The following is a 24,701-nucleotide window of genomic DNA, read 5'->3' on the forward strand; positions in this document are numbered from 1 at the left end:
CACCTGTTTTAAAGGAAACACAAATTACAGCATGAGTGTTAATGGAAGCCTGGAGAAGACACGAGGAGGAGGGGTATGTTTGCGTGTGCCCATGCATGTGCCTCCACCCCGTGTATGCGGGGGGGTGGTGGAGGTGGGGGTGAATGGAAGGAAGGAAGGAGTCGTCACCTCCTGCAACAAGTTTAACCAGAATCCAAAGCTAACAAGATGCCGTGATTACAGGGTGCTGAAAATATGAAGGAACAACCAAAGACAACAGAGGAAAAAAAGAAAATTAAACAAGGCTTTTGTTTGCTCCGCTCTCCTGTCTATGCTCAGATTTCAGAGAGACAAGATCTCTGTCTCTGTCTCTCTTGCTTTCCATTCTTTCTCTCAGGTTCACACAAAGACAAAAAGCTTGTTTTTTTGTGTGGTTTTTTATTTATTTATCGCAGCTGGCTGTCTCACCAACCACCAGGGCAGCATGTGCAGGGTCATGCTGTCTATACACACAGATACATACACACACACTTATATGTTCCACACTGTATGGTTTCACTCCAAGCCTGAGAAGAACGTTGCATATATTTGTACAACATGCACACCTCAGGACACTTGTGCAAACCTGCACATTACACAATGAGCCACTGGACCATACCGGTGGGAAGCTGTAAAGTAAATAATATATGGCAGCACAAGCAAACCAAAGAGAGAATAAGGAAAGTCTTCATCTCATCCATAGTCACCCCTACACACAATATCTTACTGCTCCGATCTGAGACGTGTAACGTATACAGTGCGTCGGGGTCAAGAGTTTAGAGAAAGTGTTAGCTTACTCTTCTCATAACTGCAGGTGAGAATAGAAAAAACCAGGCTGAAGACCATGTTGAATGTGGGTTCTCACAACACTGTGTAGGTTATTATGACAAAAGATGGTTGGGTCAATTGCATGCCGATTCACAGAATTACCCGGGGTATATGGTGCAATAACTTTATAGCCAAAATACTGTAAAGTGTGAGATCAGATGTAGAGGAACAGTGCAGAAGTGTTGCAGTTTTTTATGTAACAAGTGCACAAAGCTGCGAAGGCGTTATCAGAGGCAACGCAATACTGCACGGTCGTAATCCATCATGAAGCATTAAGTAGTTTAACTGTTGAGGGATTGTTTAGAGTTAAGCCTTTGCGTCTGAGATGTGAGTCATGACTTTGTTCCATGACACAAACGTGCTTGTGATATCTAATTCTCTGCAATCAATGCTCACATAAGTCACTAAGTGAAATATTTCTGTGAGCTTGTAAAACTCAAACGCCAGTTTTACTCGTTTAGCTAAAAAAATCCGAAGAAAGCTTAAGATTTAGAAACAAAAACCAAGCTCAAAAACAAGAGAGGGGACTGAAGTGACAGCAGTAGAATTACAGAAAGCCATTATTAGAGATATCATGCACAAACGTGCATTAAAAACAAATGGACTGACTGCAGGGTGCATGTATTTTGTACAATAAAAATTAAAACAAAATAGTTTGACTCTAAAGTGACATGCAATTATGTGACATCCTCGTAGATATGAGGCCCCCATGACCACAGACTATAGAGCCATATAATCTAGACTCCTGCTGAGCCTACTAATAATTTTCTGCTGCTTGCTGAACATCTTTAATGGAGTCCAGGAGGAAATGTCACATTCATCATTTGTAACCTCTCGTTCGTGTCTACGCAAAAGAAATCCCTGATTACAGCTATTATGTCACACAGTAATTTTCCTCTCACAAACTCAGTGTTAGTCAGGTATGACACCCACATAAAACGATGTTCTTACTGAACACAGCATGCATAGTGCCGCTAGAATGTAAGATTAACTCTGTTTTTTATGTTTTGTCTTGATTAGGGTCTCTTCCTGTATAAATGGACCTGCACATGTGAAAGAGTTTAAGGTAACTGGGTTGGCTGAAGGGGATAATCACTGTGAATTGTAACAAAGCTTGAAACGGATAAGTGCTTCTGTTATAGACAGAAACAGGATTGGAAGGTTTGAAATGGCGTGCTGGTTGTCAGAAATTGTGCTCGACATAAAAACGTGAGCCATAAAAAGTGCAATTTTAGGGTGCAATTTCTAAATAGTACCTGCCATCTGTTTCCCAGCATTCAGCCCTGACGAAACGGCCTGAATTAAAAACCTATTGTGATTACTGGATATTTCTATCTCCTCATCCTCCTCATCCTGAGTTGATATCCGTGTTTTTATTCTTTTTAAAACCCGCTTCTGAGAATATCTTTTGTCACGCAGCTTACTTGATCCGGTTTAGACGATGGCTCAAGATGCGCACAATGTTATCGAAACCAGAGTCTTGGATGGATGCCCAAAAAACTTGACTTGTTAACGCAACCAGCATTACACCCGCAGTCACAAGCTGTACTTGATTACACTCAAATATTAAATGCAGCATTCTTTGTAAAGTTGTCACTGTCACTTTGGGTTCATTGCTACAGGTGTTCTCCACAAGCCCAGACTTGCAGAGGATTTAAGAAAAGCCTGCTCTTCTACCACCACTTCATAACGTGTTAACATTCCTTGGAGTATCACCTTATGGAGAAGTGATTCCGGTAACTAGGGTGCCATACAACAATGAATGCATCCCGTTCATTCCCTTTTCCTATCTAACGTACGCGCATTCTTCACCCATTACACAAGGATGCTGGTCTGGTTGGTTTAAAACAGGCCCAGCAGTTATTAAATGCACACCACACTAACGTTCACGCATTCCTTCAGAGATGGTGGACAGCACCCACGCATCACATGGAGCCGGCAGAATAGAAAGAAATTTATGAGACTGTTTGGAAAAGTAAACACATGGACATAATAAGATATGTTTTAGGGTATTGAGAATAATACTAAAGTATTTTGGAAAGTTTGAAATGTAAATTATAAGATGCATTACCAGGAAAAGCTCCATAGCCCTTGTATGCTAGAATATGCTAAAGGTTATTTTTGTTGTTTTAAAAAACATGCAGGAACTGTAACTTGGCAGTAAAGGTGCAACATTGTCTAAAAATATCACAGAAACTTCTCTGGAACACAAATCAAAAAAAGAAAATAAGTAATGATAAATCCCGTTGTCTAGTTTCAACACCAAAACAAGCAAATGTAAAAAGTAGTTATGCCTAATAACTCCTGATAAAGAAATTAAACAATGTGTCCAAGAACAGAACATTCTGAGAATTTATTTTTTATATTTTTAAAACCACAGGAGGAAAATAAAAGGAATAAAGTGCCTATTTTTTGGTTTTCTTACTTATCTTTAGCAGTTATCCTACACTGGAATTAAATGAACGTAGGTAAAACAGTTATTGAAGGACTTTATTTTTAAAAAAGAGAGACAATGAATATTTTCTTCATTTTTTACGGAAAAAAACAACCCACAAACATTTGCTGCTGCTAAAACATAAAGATCTGCTGCCTTTCTTTAACACATATATTTTCAAATAAATAAATAGCAATCACAAATTTATGTTTTGATTCTTTGCTTTTTACTTTCTCCCTTTTCATTAAAAATGAGCTAATTGATTAAATAATCAAGAGCAAATGAAATCAGTATAATTCAGTATAATTAAAAGAATAGTTTTCTCCAGCTGTGGATGCTTTAAAAATGCCCCATTTGCTGATTCAGTGATTTATCCACAACAGCCTGTTAATCCGTTTATTTGCCTACCTTCAAAGCTATCAGAGGTGTCATTGAACTGGTCTGCCCACTAACCACGCATGACCTCTAGTCTTAGGAGAGGTACACACCTTTGCCTACAAAGACCTCTGACCCAGCGGGGTCTCAAGATGGAAAAAACAGATTATAAGTCATTTTAATTTTTTGTTTGAAGAGCATTAACATTTTTTTTTTCATTAAAGCACATAAGTAACTAATGGAAACTAGTAAGTTTAATTATCTGATATATTTATGGTGATGTTTGTATTCTATTTATTTAAAAAAAACAAACATAAAATAATCATTTAGATGGCTGTTTTCATGTTTTTAAGTGTGTTCAAATGCAATAAGGCACTGCACTGAATTACATTAAATGCAACACAAAACAATCTTTGATTTTCCTGACAATACGCAAAAAAATTACAATGAAATGATTTAAAAATGACAAGGGATCAGTGAATCTTTATGTGTCACATGTGCACATTTACTCAGTTTCTGACTTTTGATCAAAGTTATTTTTTCTACTGTTTTTTTTTTTTTTTACACTTTTTACAACTGTATCATTTATTGTTAATTTCCAACTTCTTTGCATATCTATTTTATTCATTAAAAATTCAGATTGCAGTTAAATCACATGAGCTTTTCAATTAACTTAACTGTGAAGTACACTAAGCTGAAATAAACCTAAACGAACAAGATGCTAGGCAGCACGGTGGTTAGCACTGTTGCTACACAGCAAAAAGGTCTTGAGTTCAATTCCACTATCAGGCCGAGGTCTTTCTGTGTAGAGTTTGCATGTTCTCCCTGGATACTCCGGCTTCCTCCCACTGTCCAAAGACATGCAATCAGTGGGGATAGGTTAATTGATTAATCTAAATTGCCCATAAATGTGAATGTGAGTGCCAATGGTTGTCTGTGTCTCTTTGTGTTAGCCCTGCAACAGACTGGCGACCTGTCCAGGGTGTACTCTTCCTCTTTCCCTATGACAGCTGGGATAGGCTCCAGCAACCCTGAAAAGGATAAGTGGAAGTGAATGGATGGATGGATAAACTAATCTTTAAAAACAAACAAACACCCAAATTCCCCACAAAATTTAGTCTCTCAATGCTCCTATTAGTAAACATGATTATGCTAATTAATAATGGTTAGTTTGCTTTAATGCCTTCCTTTGCTTTTTTATATATATAAATATTTGCTTTACATTTTGAAGCAGCCTCATAATTCATTCTTTTCATGAGGCAATACTGTGGAAAATTTCACCTGCATACCTGCGTGCACCTGTTTACAGCCTAAGGATGAAGCACCTGTTGACAGCAACTGAGCTGTAATCACTGTTGGAGTAATAAATAGCTGCAGTCCATAATGCCACGTCTCTTTCCCGTAAGTCAGTCTTTAATGAGCTGTTGTCATTAATCTGCGGCACGCACTAAAAGCAAAGAAAACCCTCGTGTGTGTGTGTGTGTGTGTGTGTGTGTGGGTGGGTGTGGGTGGGTGTTTGTCTGTGGTTTAAAGAAAAAAAGTATTTGTACGTTGCATTAACAATCCACTACAAGTATATGCACAAAAAGCCCTGCAATTGTGCAACTGTTGTCCGTAGACTTCATCATAAGGTTTTGGACGTTCTTGGCAATTGAAAGCGGAAAATATCAGCAAATAGGTATGGAAGAAAAATGATTATGACATGTTCACGCAGTACGCCTGTCAGTGACTGTTAGAAGACTGTCAGAAACTCATGTTTATTCTCTCTTTCATGCATTCTAGTATTTACACTGTGAGGTTGGTGTAAGCGAACCGTGACATAAAATGCCAAGCAAACCTCAGAGAACTGTAAAGCTCCCATAGATGTGGCGTTTCTCTCCCTCTACTGGTTAGCAAATAAAATGAAAGGAGTGTTACTAACAAATTTAAATGTTATTAATTAATTTGGAGCGTAAGGCAAGATTCTGAAATTATCATTTGAAGATTAATGAAGGTATAAATATAAAATTATATCTTTTTTGTGTTGAGTTTGTCATTTTGGCAGGCTGCTTTAGTTTAGGATAGTTCTTACTTATTAGAAAGCTAACTCATGGGAAAAGAAGCATAGAAAACATTCACAAAATGTCTGGAGTTTTTTCTTTTCTTTTTGGGCAATGTTGCATGGAATGGAAATAATGATTCGCTGGTTTCTTAAATGATACGAATCTCATTTTGAAATATATATATAAATATATAAGAAAACTCTCCTGATTGTTGAAACAGTACCTCACACCCTTGACCTACCTTTGTTTTTTTGTTTTTACAACACTACTTTTATAGAAAGTACAAAAGTAATTGACGTACTGTACTGTCACTCCTTCCCTGTTGTAATGACAAAGAGAAAACAGAAAACATGCCACTGACGTTAGTCATGATTGTAAGATTGTAATAATGATGGCTTTTTTGCCAGGTTGTTTTTCATTAAAAAATTATTGCAAGGATGAACGTGTTCGTGGTCTCACTGTAATTAATATATACAATTGATAATAGATGTGTGACATTGCTCTAAGTAAAACAATTTAAGAATTGGTATTTGAGCCTTGTTTCTCTGCTGTAAAAGTTGTTGGCTAAATCTCAAGTCAATAGCACACCCTAGTGTTCGCATTCGGTACTGCTAACTAAGTGCTGAACTACAGTAAATAATAAGAGAAGCCAAAAAAGGCAGTAAGAATAACAAAAAAAAAAGTTAGAAGTCACTGCGTACAATAAGAATCAGACACGCCTTAAACCGGCTACACCATCCGCTAGTTTGTTAATAAAAGCTGCGAGCGTACGCGGTCACGTGGTTTAAACCGACTGGCTTCCGTCACTAAACAGGTGAATTCAATCCGGAAGTGAGATGCTCCTCGTCTCGAAGATGGTGTCTTTCTGAGTGTAGAGCTAAAAAAGAAAAATGGACACGCACAAAAATGAGCGATAGATACTTTACGTCAAATCAGAAGCAACCGGACAAGGTGAAATATCCGGTACTTTTCCGAGGACGCGTGTGTATGTAACAGAAATGGACTACAACGGAGCCGAAATAGGGTCCTACACGGTGAGACGCTTAGTTTAAAAGCAGTACTTTAATGTATAATCGACTATTAATACTGTTTGTTCACCTCTTTGCTCTAGTAGTGGGTGTCTAAACCCATACAAAAGCGCTGTTTTCAAGGTCTTAAAAATTACGGTTGTAACAAAAGTTGAGCTACAAAGTCTGTTTCCTGTTATTGTTTTGTAACAGTGGTGGCAGGGCGTAATCGGCATCCCCCTTATGGCCATCCCTGTTCGTCTTATTCCTTTGTTGTAGTGTTACGAGTGGCTTTTAGCACGAGTATTGTTCATCTGGTCTAGGTTAAAGTCCAACTTCTACGTCTTGGCCTTCTGCTTTGTATGTTTTATCTAGATTCATTCAAAGTCTCGTTTTATCTGACTAGACGGACACGTTGTGCATTTGTTGTAGACAAAACTGCCAACGCATCCGCTTTAATCACTCTGCGTTATATATTTGAATGTTCACAAAGAGTTTTGCCTTTTTGCCTTGTGGTTTAAAAAGATAGATTTAAACTGTGTTTATTTAACTTTGATCGAATATGTGAATTTTAATAAATGTCTTCCACTTTCTTTTTAGGACAACCTCATCGGGACTTTACTTGCAATTTTTGGAAATGTGCTTGTCAGCATTTCTTTAACCATTCAGGTACATGGCTCCTTGAAAAAACTTTCACGTCTTTAAATTGATACACAATGTTATCAATGTTGTCTGTGTATGCCCTTCGTCAGTCATGTCCTCTAGCTCTAGGTCATTACAGGATTTAAAAATTATATGGAGTAAATGATATATGCTGTCATGACATCCTTTATTTAAATGTTCTCTTTTATAGTTTGATTTAGGTCTTGTTTATGTTTGCTTTGCACCGTGTACTGCTGTGTAAATTTTTTGCTTACGCTCTGTCACAGCTGTGTTTTACCTGCATGTTGTTGTTTTTTTGTTTGCAGAAATACAGCCATGTGAAGTTAGCAGGAACAAAGGAGCATCGTGCCTTCTATCGCACTAAAACCTGGTGGTCGGGTTTTGTATTCACCTGTCTCGGGGAGCTAGCAAACTTTGTCTCTTATGCGTTTGCCCCTCTTGCTATTGTAGCCCCTCTCAATGCCGTGTCAGTCCTGAGTAAGTATTTACTCCACTTTCAGATATATGTATTGTATTTTACAGATACATATTCCAACCTTAATCAATATGTTGTTTAAAAAATACAACAAATTAAAAAGAGAGCTTGAATTAAAAGCTCAAATTGTTCCCTTTGAAATTGCTTTCCAGCTAGCTCAATTTTGGGCTTCATTTTCCTGCGTGAGAGACTGAAACCAAAGGACTTTGCAAGTAAGTTCAGAATATCCATGTGAACTAAAATTCTGACATTGTATGCTAATTTCTTACTGCTCTACTGACTGAAATTATACATCCAAAGAGTTTGTCCAGTACAGAGTAAATAAGATCTTTAATTCTGAATTTTTCCGGTTTTCACTTGGTGATATTTCAGAGCAGTATGGCCTCGTCTTCCTGGGCTACATCCTTGTTATTGGAGGAGCATACCTCCTTGTATCATTTGGACCGAACTCTCATGAAAAACTTATAGCAACTAACATTGTGAAGCACCTTGTTGGATGGCCTGTTCTCCTGTATCTGGTAAGATATCTCTCATAGATAGACAGTTCTCAAATGGTTCCTGTCTGTAGATGTGGTGTTCTTAGTTTATCACTGAGTAAATAGATAAAAACTAATATAGAGCGTGACATATGAAGCAGTGTCACTTTTAAATAGCCTAGTATATGTCATGTCTGTTGTATGTTGTGCTAAAGCAAATCTCTTAAAGGGAGCTCAACCATACAGATGACCACAGTGTTGTGATTAATGTTGAGGCTGTAGTTTGGAAAACTGGTAAGAATAAATGAGCCAACAAGCTCCATCAAATTGGCACCTAATGCAAGGCTGTTTTACCTTCTGTTCCTTTTCGGTCGTCCCTTTACACAATCATTATAATCCACAGCCTTGCACTAAATGCAGAAAAATGACCAGCTCTTTTTATCCTTGTTGGTATTTTGCATACACATTTGTCTCTGTCTGTAAGATTAATTGTCCTATTATTGGACCTTCCTGTGTTTCATATATTGTTTTTTCTCTATATGGCATTAATTTGGTGTTTATTCTTGTTTGTATCCTAACTGACAGCTCCTGGAGATTATCACATTCTGCCTGCTTTTATACTTCTACAAACGGCGCAAAGCTAACTACCTCGTTATTATTCTGCTACTGGTGGCACTGCTGGGTGAGTGTCCTGCATTGAAGCAATCAATTTCCGACCAAGCTGCTATCGTGTTTGTTAGGATACATTGTCACATTTCAGATTTTTAAATGGAACCAAAGCTGTCGCTCCTTGTCGCCTTTATTTGCTTACCTACTTTGTGTACTTTTGGCACACAGGCTCAGTTACGGTCTTGACAGTGAAGGCTGTGTCAGGCATGTTGGTTCTCACCATCGAAGGCACCATGCAGCTTAACTACCCGATCTTCAGCGTCATGTTTGTGTGCATGGTGGCGTCAGCGATCTTCCAAGCAGGGTGAACTTGCATCACTTGATTGCTTTTTTATGTTTGTTCGTTTGTTTGTTTGTTTGTTTTAAATTGGTTTTAATTGGACCCAGTAGATAAGCATAATTAATACACCACTGTTTTTGTTTGTTACTGTCGTCCTAGATTTCTCTCCCAAGCTTGTAAGCTGCACGACTCCTCTCTCGTTGCGAGTGTCAACTACATCCTCTCCACTTTCTTTGCCGTGTTGGCTGGTGAGTCATGTCCTTCTTTGTTGCTGGTTTCTCCATTGTTTTCAACTGGATTAACTTGTGTGCGCAACTCTTTGCTTGTCTAATAGATCATCTGCAGCCCATACCTGCTTTATTTCTGCTACACGCCTTTTAGAGTAACAATGCCAAAGTCATTAAAGATTTGCTGTTTTCTGGTTTTCAGGAGCTGTGTTTTACTTAGAATTTATCAACGAAGACATTCTTCACATCTGCATGTTTTTGTTGGGGTGAGTAATCATTCATCATAAGCAGATTTTTTTTATTTTTTATTTTTAAATTAGACTTCTGACTGCTTTGGTTTCAGGCACTCACTGTTGTGCATGCTGTTAGGCCACCTGTCCTAATATCGCCAGTTTTTTTTTTTTTTTTGTGTGTGTGTGTGTTTGTTTGTTTGTTTTTATACTAATAAAAACATGCTTGGCAGAAATGTGTTATACAGTATCTCTTTGAAATACCATGAAAAGCTTTGTATTTAAAAAAATTAATAAATGTAAATGCTTGTTTTGTGCTTTGTACAGATCTGCAGTTTGTTTCCTTGGAGTGTTCCTTATAACCAAAACCAAGAAAAAGGCAAGGATATTTGAGCCGTGCGTCACCTTGAATATGAGCAATGGTTTGTATACATTTTAACATAAGCATCATAAATTGTGTCTTTTGAGATTTCAAGCTACGCAGGCTTGCATTGGCATTTTAGCTCTGCTGAAGTTGTGTTAAGAACCTTTGCCTGTCCGTTCCATTATCAGGTGTCCCGACGATCCACGACAAAGGCCCAGTCATTCAGCCAGACTACAGTGGTTCCTTCTCCTATGGGACTCTTGTCAACAACAATGGAGTGGCTCCTGCTCCTCTCCCAGTCCACCTGGAAACGCCACCGCTCGGACCTAGAACCAGTGATGCATCACAAGGCCATCCTGGCATAAAGAGAGATTAAACATGAGTGCATCTCCCTATTCCCAAGTCCTCCATTCAACAATTAATAACATTCAAGCAGCTACAAAAGGCCAGCTCTGGCCTGACACTCCTGTGCACATCCTTGGAAAGCTTTCGTTTTTGAAAAGATGTCAGCTGTATTCCTTACAGGAATGAACAGAAGAAACCCAAAGACTGTTTGATGGGTTTGCAAACTACACTTGAGAAACGGAGACAGTGTTGCGCCTTGAAGCTGCCTACCTTATACTTGATGTCATCTCGGATACCTCCAGTGAGCACTCCACAAATAGTTAGCAATTTTGTTCCCATTCACTTATCAATGGGGCATACAATGATCTGTTCTTCCATGGAGGACTCAAACCATGGCTGTTTATAATATAGCCTCTCAGACTTGTCAAATTATATTTTGGCTTTAAATGTTTCCCTCCAACTGTCTTCCATGCACAGTTTTCTGCCTTCTCTTAATCCTGGGAGTGCACTGCACGGTTTCATTTCTTAATGTGACCAAACACTGGGTTGCAGTTGTCTTAATTTATTATGATGTATTTATTAATCTTATCTTAAAAGTTTTGAACGTGCCTTGAAATCTGGTTCTGAACTGGATCATTTATTGTATAGATAGTAGCTACAAATTCTGTAGAACATCTGTTGATAAAAGGTGAGGGGAGTCTGTCAGGGACTGTCTTAATCAGAAGTACAGTTGCAGTAATTTCATATTGGGGGATCTGAAAAATTTGCATCTTAAGATTAATAAGTAAAATGGGTGAAATAACAGTATATAAAAAATGAAGCTGTCCAGCAAAAACTACACATTGTAAATTGAACTTGTAATTTTTGGTTGTCCGTTTTCAATACATAGGAGTTTTTGAGAACACCCAAATCTAGAAATAAAAAATGTTGTTAGTGTTACTCTTTTCTGCAGTGTCTTTCAAGTGTAATTTTATAATTAGATGAAGTGATTGTTGCCTAAGTGGCACTTTAAGACACTTGCCATCTGCACATGGGTCACTGCATCTCATCAGTGTTATTAGAACAGCTACCCGAGGGCTTGTTGCCCTCGGGTAGCTTGTTTCTTCTAATGAAACTGGGATACTGTTGAAAAACAGCACTGGTAATGTAAATGTCAGATTTTTGTCATTGTAAAGTATACAGTGGTGTGTAATCTTGTCTCATAAAGTTAACGTAATGCAGCTTTTGTTTGGGCAGAGTTGTGCTTTATGGGATTTCTGATACATTTTTAGCTCTTTGTTGGCTAAATTGCAACTCTTCACATTAGTGGTTTTAAAATGACATTGATGTAACTCTTCAACATTAGCACCCTACTGTAATAGCAGGCCCCTATTACAAGAAGTCAGATTGTGAAATTTCTTTCTTCCTAGACAACAACAACAACAATCAACTGTAAGTGGTATTAACACACTATGGAAGTGTTTAGGAATGACAGCACATAGTCACAGTGTCTAGAAGTTGCTAGCATTCAGTTGACTCATTAATGGAAGAGTTCCAAACGTCTTTTGGCATTAACATTAACACAAAAACCGTGCCAGGAGTTTCAGAGCATGGGTTTCCATAGAAGAGCAGTTGCAGGCAAACCTTACATCATCAAGTGTCATATTGAGTTGTGCGAAACATGCCACTACTGGACTCTGGAGCAGTAGAAACAAGGTCTATTGTTCTGTAGAGTCACAAATCATGCTTCTCCGTCTGGCAGTGTGATGGATGAGTTTGGGTTTGGAATGAGGATCTTTCCTAACTGCCAGATGTAAAGTTTGGTGGAGGATCAATTGTACTACAGGGTTGTTTTTGTGGGGTTGGCTTGGTTCCAATATTTCAGCTTACCAAAACATTTTGGACAGTTATATTGTCCCAGCTTTGTCAAAAAAGTTTGGAGTTTGAGGCCGATTTCTGCTCCAGCATTTAAGTTTACTGCAGAGGAACTTGAGTGGTTCACATAAAGCCCTGGTCTAAACCCGATCAAAAATCTTAAACTAAAACAAAGATTATGAGCAAGGAACTCACATCCAACATCAGTTACTGACTTCACAAATGCTCTTCTGAATAAATGGGCAAAAAATCACACAGTCACCGATGCAGAACCTTCTGTAGCTGAAAAGGGGGGACCAACTCCATTTTAAAGCCGGTTTATATATAATGGGATGACTTTGTACATATAATGCAGAGGTGCCAGAATCAGCCCAGCAAAGACTTTGGAAAATGTGAAGGAAGGGATACATTTTTGTTTTTTAACTGCATTTTCATGAGTTTCGTGGCTTTTCTAGCTGCCCATCGCCACTCATACTACACCAAAGTAAAAGTAAAAGATAAACAATTACATGACAGAAAGAATTTTAAGATTTTTGCTGTGGGTTAACTGTGAAAATAACCATAACAAATAGGACAAGCAAGCATTTTCCGTTTTACAATTGCAGGGCAGTTTAACAGAACCTTTATTTATTTATTGCAATTTAAAGTCAAAGCATCATTTCTACATCATGAAGAAAACCTGAGATGTATTGCAGAAAATTGCATTTCTTTTTCTTATAGTAAAATATTTCAGGGGGTTAAGCTAAAAATTGACTGCACATGTTCCACAATGTAAAATTATGTTAGACATCCCTGATATAATGTATATTAATGCCTCTATTTGACTTTGGCCTGGAGCCACAATAATGCCAATATTATCGTATTATAGCATGAAATCTGCTTTTGAATTGATAACCGTTGTAAAATCTTCAGAACTACATTTCACTAGTTAAAAGACACAAAGCTTAGCTACTTTATTTTGACTGAGCAACAGGTAGATAGAGGAAAAATAACTGCAATTGATTCTAGAAACATTGAAATGTGTACATATTCAGCTAAATCATGCAGAAGATAGCAAAGCGATCCTTACTGACTGATATGACTCAAAGAAATCCTTCTGACCCCATACAGCAGCGGATTTTGTGCATCTTTGCTGCTTGGCCGCCACCAATCGTGAAGCTGCTGCAGCGTCCTCCCCTTTCAGCACGCTGATTGGTCGCTGCGAGCATACGCGCATATTTGATTGGCCCACCTGCGGATCCAGACGGTGGAAGTAGGCTGCATCGGAGTGAAATAATCCAGTAATAACAAACACCCACGCTTCCGTCAACAGCCTCAAAATAAACACGAACAGCTTCTATTTGCTGCATTTAACAAAGTCACCGGAAAAATCCTGATGTAAGTGCGCTTGCAATGGGTTGTTTCGGTCGCTTTCGCTGACAGTAGGGAGGTGAGTGGAAATATTTGCATGGGACGCGATTACAGAGGGAAAAAATAAAAGAGTAACTTCATCCTCCGCGCGCGTCTGTGTTTGTGTGCTTACTTTTGTATGAAAATTGAAATTTGTTGAGGCTTAAAAACAACATTTGGTATCGATAGCAAAGTGCTTTAACGCCAGAATCGTATTATTTAGTTATTTATTTATTTATTTATTGCACGAGCTTTACGTAATATCCAGGGGTTTCCTCTGCGTACACGCAACGCAAATTTTGATGTCACGATCCTCTTAAACAACAGGGAGGCGATGTTGCCGGTTCGCTCCCGTCGTTTTTTACCATCCCTGTCTTGCTACAAGGAAGTTATATTGAAACAAACTTCCTCGTCGGTGTTATTTTAAATATCTGACAGTTGGCTCTTTTTTTCTTTTTTAGATGTTGGCGTTTTATTGTACTTAAAATATTCACAGGAAGTGTCATCTTGTGGTGTATGTGTATATTTATACCACTAGATGGCACTCTTACCTCAGTGCAGCGTTGGCGGTGCTAACCATCCACCCTATCCATTTCTTTTCTTGAATATAATTATTTAATTTTTCATGTAAAATAAGATGAAAACTGTAAGTCAACTCTATTAACTCTTTTTTGAGGGCTTCTTCACAGTTAGTGATGGTTAAATAAATATTTTATGCCTTATCTTTCTTTTTTTTGTATGATTGAAGCGATTATTTTGTAACTGGGGTCAAATAAAGTCAGCATCATCTTTAAAATATTTGGTAATAAAATTTGACTTGAAGCCAGAGTTATCATAGTTTTGTGTTTCCTAATTAGTTTTTGTTTTTATTTCAATTTGTCTTCAGTTAGTTTCATGAGTGGGTTTTCTTATTTCAGTTTAGTTTTAGATTCGTTTTTATTAGTTTCAGTGTTAGTTTGAGTCTTTTAATTTTTTAATTATTGCTGTCTAATTATTATACAAGGGAATATGTCTGATTCAAGATTTAGGGAAATCAGTACAAGCGTTAGAATAAAAACACACAACAATGAGCAATTCTGTAATAACATTGTATTAAACTAACAGATCCTAAAACTGAGGATATTTCCTCTCTATTTTTATTTTATTTAAGTTATTTTTTCCAAGTTTACAAATAGCTTCAATATTTTTAATTTTCTTCAAAAGTTTAGTTTTTAATTTTACCTTAATAATTAGTCAAGTAAAATGATTTTCACATCTTAGTTTTAAGTTTAGTCTTAGTTAGCTAATAACCTTGCTGGGAGGGAATGGTATAATTGAACTGGGAGAAAATTTGACCTACAAATAGGATGCAAACCTTTTTCTTTAATTTATCCTGTTTTGCTTTTCTCAATCTTACTTTCCCTTTCCATCCTACCACTAAGATCTAGTTAAACACCCGCATCTCACTGTCACCTCACACTAAGCCAACTTTTACACACACATTCATCCAGCATCACCAACTTATCTTCCAAATTCCAACCCCCAAACCTACCCTGTTCCCAGTCCCCATCCTCTGTCATCTCCACCCCTCTGTCAGCAGCTGCCTAAAAGCCTTCAAAATGCTGCGAGAGAGCTCCAAGGCATGGAGTAACGGCTCAGAGGCCTACAGCAGTGATCCCGAGGAGGATGATGAGGAGGAAGAGGACATGATATTTGGAGAGAGTGATCAAGACGGCATGGCGGATGAGATGATGGATCTGAGCGACCTTCCCACAGCGCTCTTTGCGTGCAGCGTCCACGAAGCTGTGTTCGAGCAGGACTTGCACAGGGTGAGCTGCTGCAAAACGCACTTTCTGGGCCGTGTCTTTGTTTTGCGTGACTGGGTGTTTATGCGTTTGAGTCATCTCGCTCAGTGTGTCAGCCCGTCCAAGACTTAAAGCCTGGCAACACGTGCGCAGTTGTCATCCTGTCTGTCGAAGTCCAGTCACGGTCTCAAGCTGCGCTGCTGATTGCTCAGCCGCAAAAGCACACACACATATGCACACCTGATGTTGCTGTTTGTTTGCCAGGGAACACGAGTGCAGAGCAGCAGATTACAACATGACATGCACAGAATCATGAGCCACACTCAGACTTGGCCCATGTGGTTGTGCATAACATTCAGGCATCATCTCATGCATTGTATTATTTATATTACAGACCTCATGCAAAAGCGTACATATATGATGCAGACACAATTATAAGGAATTGTGTCTATGCACATGCATACTGTATATATTCAGTTAAGGCCTCTTTTGAAAGTGTTGCCTTTCTTGTAGCTCAGCAGAATAGCAATACGTGCTATCAGTGGATCCTATTTGCTGGAGGAGGATACAAAGTAAATACTTTTAATTTTCTGCCCTGTAATCCAATTACGCTGCACTGTCATCCCTCCATCCGTCCAGCTGGCATCGTTACATTTCCCTGTCTTCAAGTCTCTTTTCTGTGAGGTCCATCCTCTTGGTCATCCAAAGCTATCAAGCTCATCATCCCCTGATCACAATCTACAAACTTTCCTGTTAACTTTCTTATCTGTCTTTAATTTCTCTAAATACCTCCCTCTTCCCCCGTTCTGTGCTTCTTCGTAGCCTTCTTTTTTTATCCTCTCTATGTATATAAATGCAAAGCAGAGAGGCTAAATCTGGCGCATGCACCAAATCCCTTTAAATGAATCACTCCTGCTTTGTGAGTTTGCTGTTCGTACACCCATTGCTCCTAGCGCTCGAGTCCACCCCCTTCCCTTCCTTTTCGTTTTGCCTCCTCACTTCATTACGATTCACACTCTGGCTTTTAAGTGGAAATACCACCCACACACCCTTCAGTGAGACCCTGTCAATAGAACGTTCTCCATATGTTTCAAATAAATGAGCTATGCTAAATATAGAACTTTTTGAGGTTTATTTAAGCCTTTAGAATGAGGGCACAAAGAGATATGAAATAAAAAACAGGTTGGGTGTGATATTTTCAGAGCATGAACAAGGATTTTTATGAGGTTGTTTTTAGCTTGTAGCTGTGCTTTTTCAATTTTATACACACAACCACACACAACCTGTAAATCATGTTAAATTTGGAAGATTTCCGCATTTGCCTAACTGCTATAAACTTATCTAAATGTGTTGTCAACATTCAGCAGGAACATAGCAACCTACATTTTTGTGTCTTTGGGCTCTTGGCTTTCTCCCAGCTCCGACATTACCTTCTGTTTCTGTTCTCAAAGGCCTGCATGTAGAAGGGATGGGCTGTTGCTGTAATCACAGTGTCCTCTCCTAGAGAGGAGAGATGGCTACTGAGACAGAGAGAGAGAGGAACATTTGCCTCCATGTTTATGAGAAGCTCTTAGCACACTGTAAAAGCCTTTTTCCTTTCTTCTGCATTAGTGAAAAGTAAGTAAAACCTAGTGGCACACTTCCTCTTTTATCTGCACTATTTTTTGCTCCTGACCAGCTTTCGGCTGAAATGGAGAGATGCCTTAAAAGTGTTTGGGTTTTTTTGTTTTTATAGAAAGATCAGCTAAGGTCTGACTGGCTCAGCTCATGTCTCCACTAAGCCTTGGCTTTATTATTCATTTACTAATTTAAACGACGCGTCATTATTAATACAGGACTGCACTACTACACTTAATGATTTAAATGATCATGCATAGCACTCATATCATCATGTCAATTAAAATACCTAATGGGCCTTTCTTTATCATTCTGCATGTGTCATTTATAAAGTTAGACTCATCATTTACGCTATAGGCAAGTGACCTTTATTTGTTAAATGAATATGTTTTAAAAATATTCCAAAAGAGGACTTTTTTGTCAGTTGTTCATACAGAGGATCCAGTTTGGTATTTCCTAGTTTTCAATGTCAGAGAGAACATCTTAGTGTTCACTCTGCAATGTGCTCTTAGAGCAGCTTCTAATTTTGAAATGATTCATTATCTTCTGTAGAGCACCCACAGAAAGCAAGTGTGTACAAGGAGTGAGGGAGTGTGTGGGCATACTAACAAGGCAAATGGGTTTCTGTGCTCATGAAGGCAAAGGTCAGGGGAGCCGTCATGAGCTGTCCCCCATAGTGCCTAGCGTATATCAGGCCTAATCAGCACCGAGCAAAGCTTTTATCGCTGCTTCTGCTGCTGTCAGCCTGAGCACTCCTCACTCCATAACCAGTGCAATCAAGCAAGTTGCAGCTGCAGTGCAACACCAAACAAAATGTTCTTATCTTGCAGGCAAACAAATTTTGTTATAAGATTAATGTAAATTATGCATGTTAGGTATCCAAATAATTATGTTAACAGCAGGTTAAATGTTGCATGTTTTTTCGGGTCCTGATATTGACCTACCCACAGTGAATTATGAGATGCCTCTGAAGTTTGTCTCAGCTCTCCAGAGCTCTCTAATTATTCTCATCTCGAGCTGCAGTAAAAACATGTCCTCAGCAACAAAGCCAGAAAGATCCACACGGCACTGCAGTACCTACCCAGCAGCAAACGGATGGACAGTAAACGTTAGCTTCTAGTGGCAGGCTGTGAACATGATAGCGGAGCATTTAGCAGCCCCAAAGATGGGGCTGAGTCAAGCCGAAAAGTAACTGAGTATTAGACTTATAAACTTGAGTGACCATAAATGGAGCTCCAAGTGTTGCATTTGCAGTTTAATTCATCATTTAAGTATTTATTTAGCTGAGTAGTATTCATCTCTGAAAATAATCTCTGATTTTTACTCTCCTTTTTCTCCATGTCTTAGATGTCACCTTTAGCTAACGGACACATTGTGTTCCAATTTCCAAAAAACATCTCTGTGTTTGCTGATATTAAAAATCTGCACTTAAAAAAAGAAATGTTTATGCTCCTGTTGCTCCTGTTCTGTAGCCTGGCTTCATTGAAACCTGCAGCATGAACGCAGGAAGGGAAGGAGAAGAAAAAGGGACGTGTATGAATGTGCAGGCAGACTCGTGGGGTGACATTACTTTCTAATTTGCTGAGTATCTCCCCGACATCAGCTGGAAGGAGCATCAGGCTGCAGCACATGAAAAATGAACTTGCTTTATATTCATTATGTATTAAAATACTTATCAGATTTAATTACTCATTAATTGAAGGTGCCAGAATGATGTTCCAGAGCTTTATGCCCTGCTTTAACCCTAACATGAGCATTGCTTCTAATTTGTTGAAACTTTGTTTTTGTTCATACAAAGGAGCCATCCAGTTGGCACAGCAAAACATGTTAACCACTATTAGTAACCACTTTATCTTTAGCGCAAAACTTTCCAGGCTGACCCTCTTAGCAATGCATTAGCAATATAGCATTGATGTAGTGCTCTAAGTATGTGAAAAGTAAAACTCCTCTCATGGACACTTTCTGTCCCACTTGAGTGCAATGTGTTTGATAGTGTGACATATATATATATATACATATATATATATATATATGAGGATAAAGAAAGACAACCCTTGTGCAGAGTGCCGCTGAACCATCGGGATTAAAGATAGTAGGGTGCAGGACTCGAAAAGTGTGAAGTAAAGTGAGTGTGAGTATGTGTGTTTATGTAATACACATACATACAGTGTGCATGCAAGTGTATAGTAGTGATATGTTTGTATGTATCAGACTGCAGTCTATTTTTGGCTGTCGGTCCCAAAGGGTGAACATGAGGGAGCGGGTACTTTGCAGGCTGAAGGTCAAACACAATGCAGTAAAGAGAGAGTGAGTGCCCCTGGCCCGCTACTCCTGCTGTGGCCTGGATATTATTCTGGTACCCCTACTGGAGTGATTCTGCGGCCTGGTGTGCTTGTTTTGCTTTTGTGTGTAACAGGGAAGAAAGCGGAAAACAATTTAAGATGACAACAGAAAGTATAATTTGGCTAAACAGAGCTGGTGATGCATTCAAGTGTTTGAAAAGATGACAGTGTTTTCTTTTGCAGTGACAGGTTTTAGTCACTTTTAGACATTTTTAGACTTTAGTATCTACAGAAAGCTGAACACACACACACCTATTCTTAAATGCTAGTTTATGGTTGCTGCATTGGCTGTTGTTTTTTTGTGGCAACTTTGATGACTCTTTATACTGGCACGTGAGTTGCACTACACACTCTGCAGTCTTGTCATGAACAACAGGTGTCACCACTCAGTAAACTTCCATAAATGAAGGAGTCCAACAAGGAAACAAAGTGATTAAAGAGGTTTTTTCAAAGAAAGTCTCATCTTTTCAAACTGTGCGTGTGTGTGTGTGTGTATATATATACACTCACGCTTGTTTTCCTGTCTAATAGTAGACCATTTTATTGCATGTACAGCATTGTACATATAATACTGTCTTTTAATTTCTTTTTGTTTTAGGAGGAGATATTTATTGAAACTAATGCAAACATAAATGGAAACACTGTATGTAAGGCAAAAACAGAGTTTTTACATTTCTATTAGAATCTATTTGATATGACCATCTTTATTCTACAGAACAGCCTGAACTCTCTTAGGCAAGCGCCTGTCATTTCTTTAAGTCATTTCTTTAAGTATTCTTCAGGCTTCCTGAAGGACATCCAAAGCTCTTCTTTGAATGTTTGCTGAATTTTGTTATGCATTGTCAAGATGATCCCACGCTGCTTCAATAATCAGGTCTAAATTTGGATTTATCACTCAATAGGACCCGTTGCCACTGATTTTCAGTCCAGTTCTTGTGTATTTGGCATACATTGTCCTTTTCTCCCTGTTTCTTTGCCATAAGAATGGCTTCTTCACACCCACCCTTCCACTGAGACCATTTCTCCATGAAGCTTCAGAGAACAACCAACACTAGCTGAATAAACTGAGGGAGCAGAAGGATCTATCGGGTTCTGTGTCAGGAAATGACTTTTAGATGCTGTTCATCTGCCATAGATAGTTTTTATAGGGCTGTCATTAATTATTTTTTGCTCCATTTGTCCAATTTGCTCTGCTGAGATATGCCAAGTTTGCAGCTAAAAGCTGTTTGGGAATCAGCTTATCGGTGCAGAAATACAATTTTATGCTTATCAAACTTTGGCATTCTTTGTACATTTAAATAATGAAATTGAAACAAATTGTGTTTTTTATCACAGGCTGCTGAATAATACAATTAAAAATCGGCACTTTACTAAGTTGTCTGTTATGTTATGACATAGCACTGTTTTAGCCCTTGAGTTAGGGACTTTTTAAATTCTTGAATTATTCATAAAATCATTTGAAAATGGTCAGGGGCAAGGACTGGACTGAAAATGAATGAAAAAGTTTAAATTAATCAGTAATAAAGCTTTTTAAACATTTAAAATTGAGGTGAGTATTTAGAAGAACGTGCCTACAAGTAGTTTGACGCTTTGCATATGTTTATGCATATGCACTGCCCTAATGTCTACAGTGTAATATGGGCATATAAGTACAAGAAAAAAGAAAACAACAAGCTTAAAATTAGGCCATATCTGTACTAAATCATTGTGCAAACTTCTGGCAGATTTCAACACTGCTCTGATCCTTAAAACAAAGTCTGCTGACCCGGTTTTAGTTTGAAAGCTTTGAGGTGTTGTTTTAAATCTGGATGAAAACATATTTGTTTGCATGTAAGCCCAGGACAAAAAAATCTTCAATCATCTGCTTTGTGGAATGACAAGGGATCCCTGTTCGCTTGTGCATAATGACAAATATGGAGCTAAATTAGAGCTTGAACACATGAATAGCATTAGGGGTTAAGAGGTTTGATTACAGTAGCATTAATTTGCCAGTAGATTTTCCCTTAGGCTCTTACATTGATGTGCTTGACTGATTAGAAAATATGAGTGAGAGAAAGTCTTCTGTAAGCCATCCTGTCTTTGAAGGGTTTACTGTGTCATCAGGAGATGTTGCTTTTACAAAAATTAAACAGAAAAAGAAATCTTTGGCTGTAAACCCTTTGTAATCACCAGCTCTATTGGAGATGAGAAAAGGTGATTAGTAATTATAATTTGATTACATATTTCCTAATCTAAGATTAACAGATTATCATTGCTAGTTTAGTGCCATAGCCATCAAATGTTTGATTTTACTGCTTTTATTTTAATATTTCACCTTCATGAATTTACTAGGACAATCACTTAAGCCCAAAATGCAAATGAGAACAAATATATCGACTAATTAAATTGCATTGTTACGATCCACTGTCAGCTTGTTAAACTGTTTTATGGGCTAACCTGTAAAGGCTGCACCCAGAGATATTTTGTATTTTCTAATTAGTTAATTATTATTTTTTTGACTTTTTGATTTTAATTCTGTTTAGTTTAGTTCGTTTCCAGAGCAGTGTTTCTGGTCTCAGTTTGGTTTTTATTGTGTGGAAATATTTAGTTTAATTTTTCTTACTTTCAGCGCTAGTTTTTTCTTTGTAATTATTATTTTATGGCAGGCTTGTGTCAGAGGCAAGATTTGTTTAAAAGCAGTACAGGTGTCACTTTAAAAACACAGAACATTTTAACTCACAGTCTTATAGACGACCAAAGTTCAATAAACATGTTGATCAGCGTCTCATTAGGCAAATGTGAATAGAATTTTACCAGACTGACAAATATTAAAACTAAGATTATTACCTCTATATTTTTATTTTTATTTATTTATTTTATTTTAAAGCTAGTTTTAGTTTTTTTGTCTCTAGTTAACTGCAATGACCTCTGTAACACTGTAAAATGCACTGAAACCTCTATACAAAGAAACACAGTTCCCTAAGCCCTTCTCAGATGTGGTTTTATTAAGATCTGTTTGATATTTACATGGATCAGCTCCCTTTCTGAGTGAAATTAAATTTGCTGAACTGTTTTGTCAAACACCGGGGACTCATTTTCCCCTAATATCATTTAACAGGGTCAAATAGTTGTGAAATAATTTGAGTGTTGATTTGACAACAAAGGGGGTGACACCGTAATCACCTTTTTGATGAAGTCTTATGAAGGAGGCTTGAAAATGGTTGGTCTCAGTGGAGCCTTTATGATTAAGATGATACAGCTGTCTGCTGATGGTAATGGGTGTTTAGCTCTACAAACCTAACTGCTTATTGATAGTTGAGACGCTCTTGGGTGTACAAAACTCTTTGTGAGAACTGGATGACCACTGGATGACCAAGCTATGGAAATAAATATTATTACTGAAGTCATTGCAGTTGAGATTTTGTCACAAGATATGATACCTACAGACAAATGTTTTGTTCTTCACCAATGTGGTCAAAATGGTCATTGCTACAGGCGGTTGCTTTGTAGTGCTAGTTTCTTTCACTGACTCCTTGTTAATTCTGAATACTTCTTCCTTTTTGCACTTTTCCTCCCTAAAGATATCAAAGTGTCAAGTCTCCTGTTTTTGTTCTTCTTTCTGTGGTCAAGAAAAAAACAGAGGTGAACACTGGAGTGTTTTAACAGCACAGTATAAATGGAGGGATGAGAAACAGTGAAGAACAAAGGTGCAAAATGTTGTTGTTAGTATGATTATGAGTAACTTGGATATAACTGACAGCTCTCCTCATTCTCTTGCCTGTATGTGATCTATCTTCCTGTCATAATGGTCATGGATTCATCTAACCAGTTTAGCATTCCTCTCTTTTTGTTTTTCCCCAACTTCCTATTATACAACTTTGTTCTTCACAACTGCAGCGTCTTTGAAATCTTCCAGGCTTTTACAGAAGCTTGTTTTTGGACAGTCTTTGTGTCCTTCCAGATGTTCTGTCTGTTTGGTTTCTTCTCTCTCTGTCAGGCTTGGCACGTGTCTTTGTGCGGATCTATTTCTGCCTTTAGGCCTTTCTTTCTCCTTCACTTCCACTACTCCAGGCTTTTCTCTCACAAGTTTGGGGAGGTGGATTGTTTTGCCTAAGGGATCCGTGGGGTTGCTTTTCCTCACAAGATGGGGGCCGCAGATATTTTATGACTTTCGCTCTGTGTTACCATATGTCTGCTCCACCGACAGCGTGTACTGTTTGATAAGATGTGATCTTTCATTCTTTGAAGATTGGTGGACTTTGGAAGAACCTTCTCTTTATTTCCTTCCTGATGGCGAAGGTTTTGGTTTTCTACTAGATGAGACAAAATAAAAAGCAAGGTTTGCCATTTTTTTATAATAAATAAATAATACTTAGTACTAAATAATAATTATATCATAATTATAAATAATTATTATTTTCTCAGGACTATCCAGTGGCCTTGTAGATAAAAGAGACTGGAGTCAAAGTTTTAGTTAATTCATAATTAAACTGAAAATAAGCTAAAAAAATAAAAAAGGTTTAGTTTTTCTTTACTAAAGAAATCAGTGAGAGAAGTCAACTTGTCTGACTGAGATAAAACGAGTTTGTTTAAACAAAAAGATATGGCACTGGTGGATGTATGCTTACAATTATTCAGTATTGAGATTTATTCATGAAAATGAAAAATGTGTTTGTACTTATGCAACATCTATTTTCCTACAGTAGTTACATCAGTTAATACAGTAAGAAATTTCTTTAAAAGCTGTTGCAAATGTGTTCAGTCTCAATCCTCACCATCCTGTGATAGTGGATATGGCAGTATGTATGGGGAGTAAGTGGTCCGATCTGTTCCAATTTTTAATTAAGCCACTAAACACCACTGCTTCAGAGGGAAAAGTACTATTAAATTAAAAAATAATAATAAAGGAATCCGTTTCTGAGCATCAGGAGACCCTCAAAGAGATCCTTGAAATACTCGTTCTGTGTGCCAACCACATGCCTGATCGCATCATCAGAATTCCCTACACAGGTGAGTTGTTCAGCTCCTTCTTGTAGCTTCCTGGATTGCGGGTAGAGCTGGTGTTTGCAACATCCTGCAATTATGAAGTGCATCTGTGAAAAAAGTATGTTTGTTGGCTTTGCTGTGATGTTGCGCCTGCTGTAAAAGGGTCGATAGAGAGGAGCAGCAACACTCCCGAGTAAAAAGATTCAAACTGACCTGATCACTGCATTATTCACAGGTTAAAACTTGTGGTCCAAGATGCTGTAGAACACATTACAAAGTCGTTTTCACATTTTTGCTAACTCTCAAAACTATAAAAG

The 24,701-nt window shown here is 38.0% G+C and overlaps 2 protein-coding genes across 4 annotated transcripts in view; both read left to right on the forward strand.

The window, feature by feature from the left end:
• Positions 1-6,496: 6,496 nt before the first annotated feature.
• On the forward strand, positions 6,497-11,654 carry nipal3 (NIPA like domain containing 3). The gene is made up of 11 exons (XM_085142623.1): positions 6,497-6,731; positions 7,305-7,373; positions 7,673-7,844; positions 7,995-8,054; positions 8,215-8,360; positions 8,904-9,000; positions 9,156-9,291; positions 9,427-9,515; positions 9,697-9,760; positions 10,052-10,146; positions 10,277-11,654. The coding sequence occupies exons 1-11, from the start codon at positions 6,696-6,698 to the stop codon at positions 10,462-10,464; spliced, it is 1,152 nt and encodes a 383-aa protein (XP_084998749.1). The 5' UTR covers positions 6,497-6,695; the 3' UTR covers positions 10,465-11,654.
• A 1,876-nt stretch (positions 11,655-13,530) lies between these two features.
• The window catches only part of rcan3 (regulator of calcineurin 3), a 45,030-nt gene continuing 33,859 nt past the window's right edge, over positions 13,531-24,701 (forward strand). Inside the window, exons 1-2 of one of the 3 annotated variants that reach the window (XM_085142631.1) lie at positions 13,531-13,716; positions 15,219-15,484. In XM_085142631.1, coding sequence (XP_084998757.1) covers positions 15,275-15,484 — 210 coding nt within the window. In that variant the 5' untranslated portion in view covers positions 13,531-13,716; positions 15,219-15,274. Of the gene's footprint in view, positions 13,717-14,858; positions 15,485-24,701 lie in introns of those variants that run through there. The other 2 variants (XM_085142632.1, XM_085142630.1) reach the window with 2 other exon arrangements.

The sequence above is a fragment of the Neolamprologus multifasciatus genome, chromosome 19 (genome assembly GCF_963576455.1).
Source record: "Neolamprologus multifasciatus chromosome 19, fNeoMul1.2, whole genome shotgun sequence".
NCBI classification, from domain to species: domain Eukaryota; kingdom Metazoa; phylum Chordata; class Actinopteri; order Cichliformes; family Cichlidae; genus Neolamprologus; species Neolamprologus multifasciatus.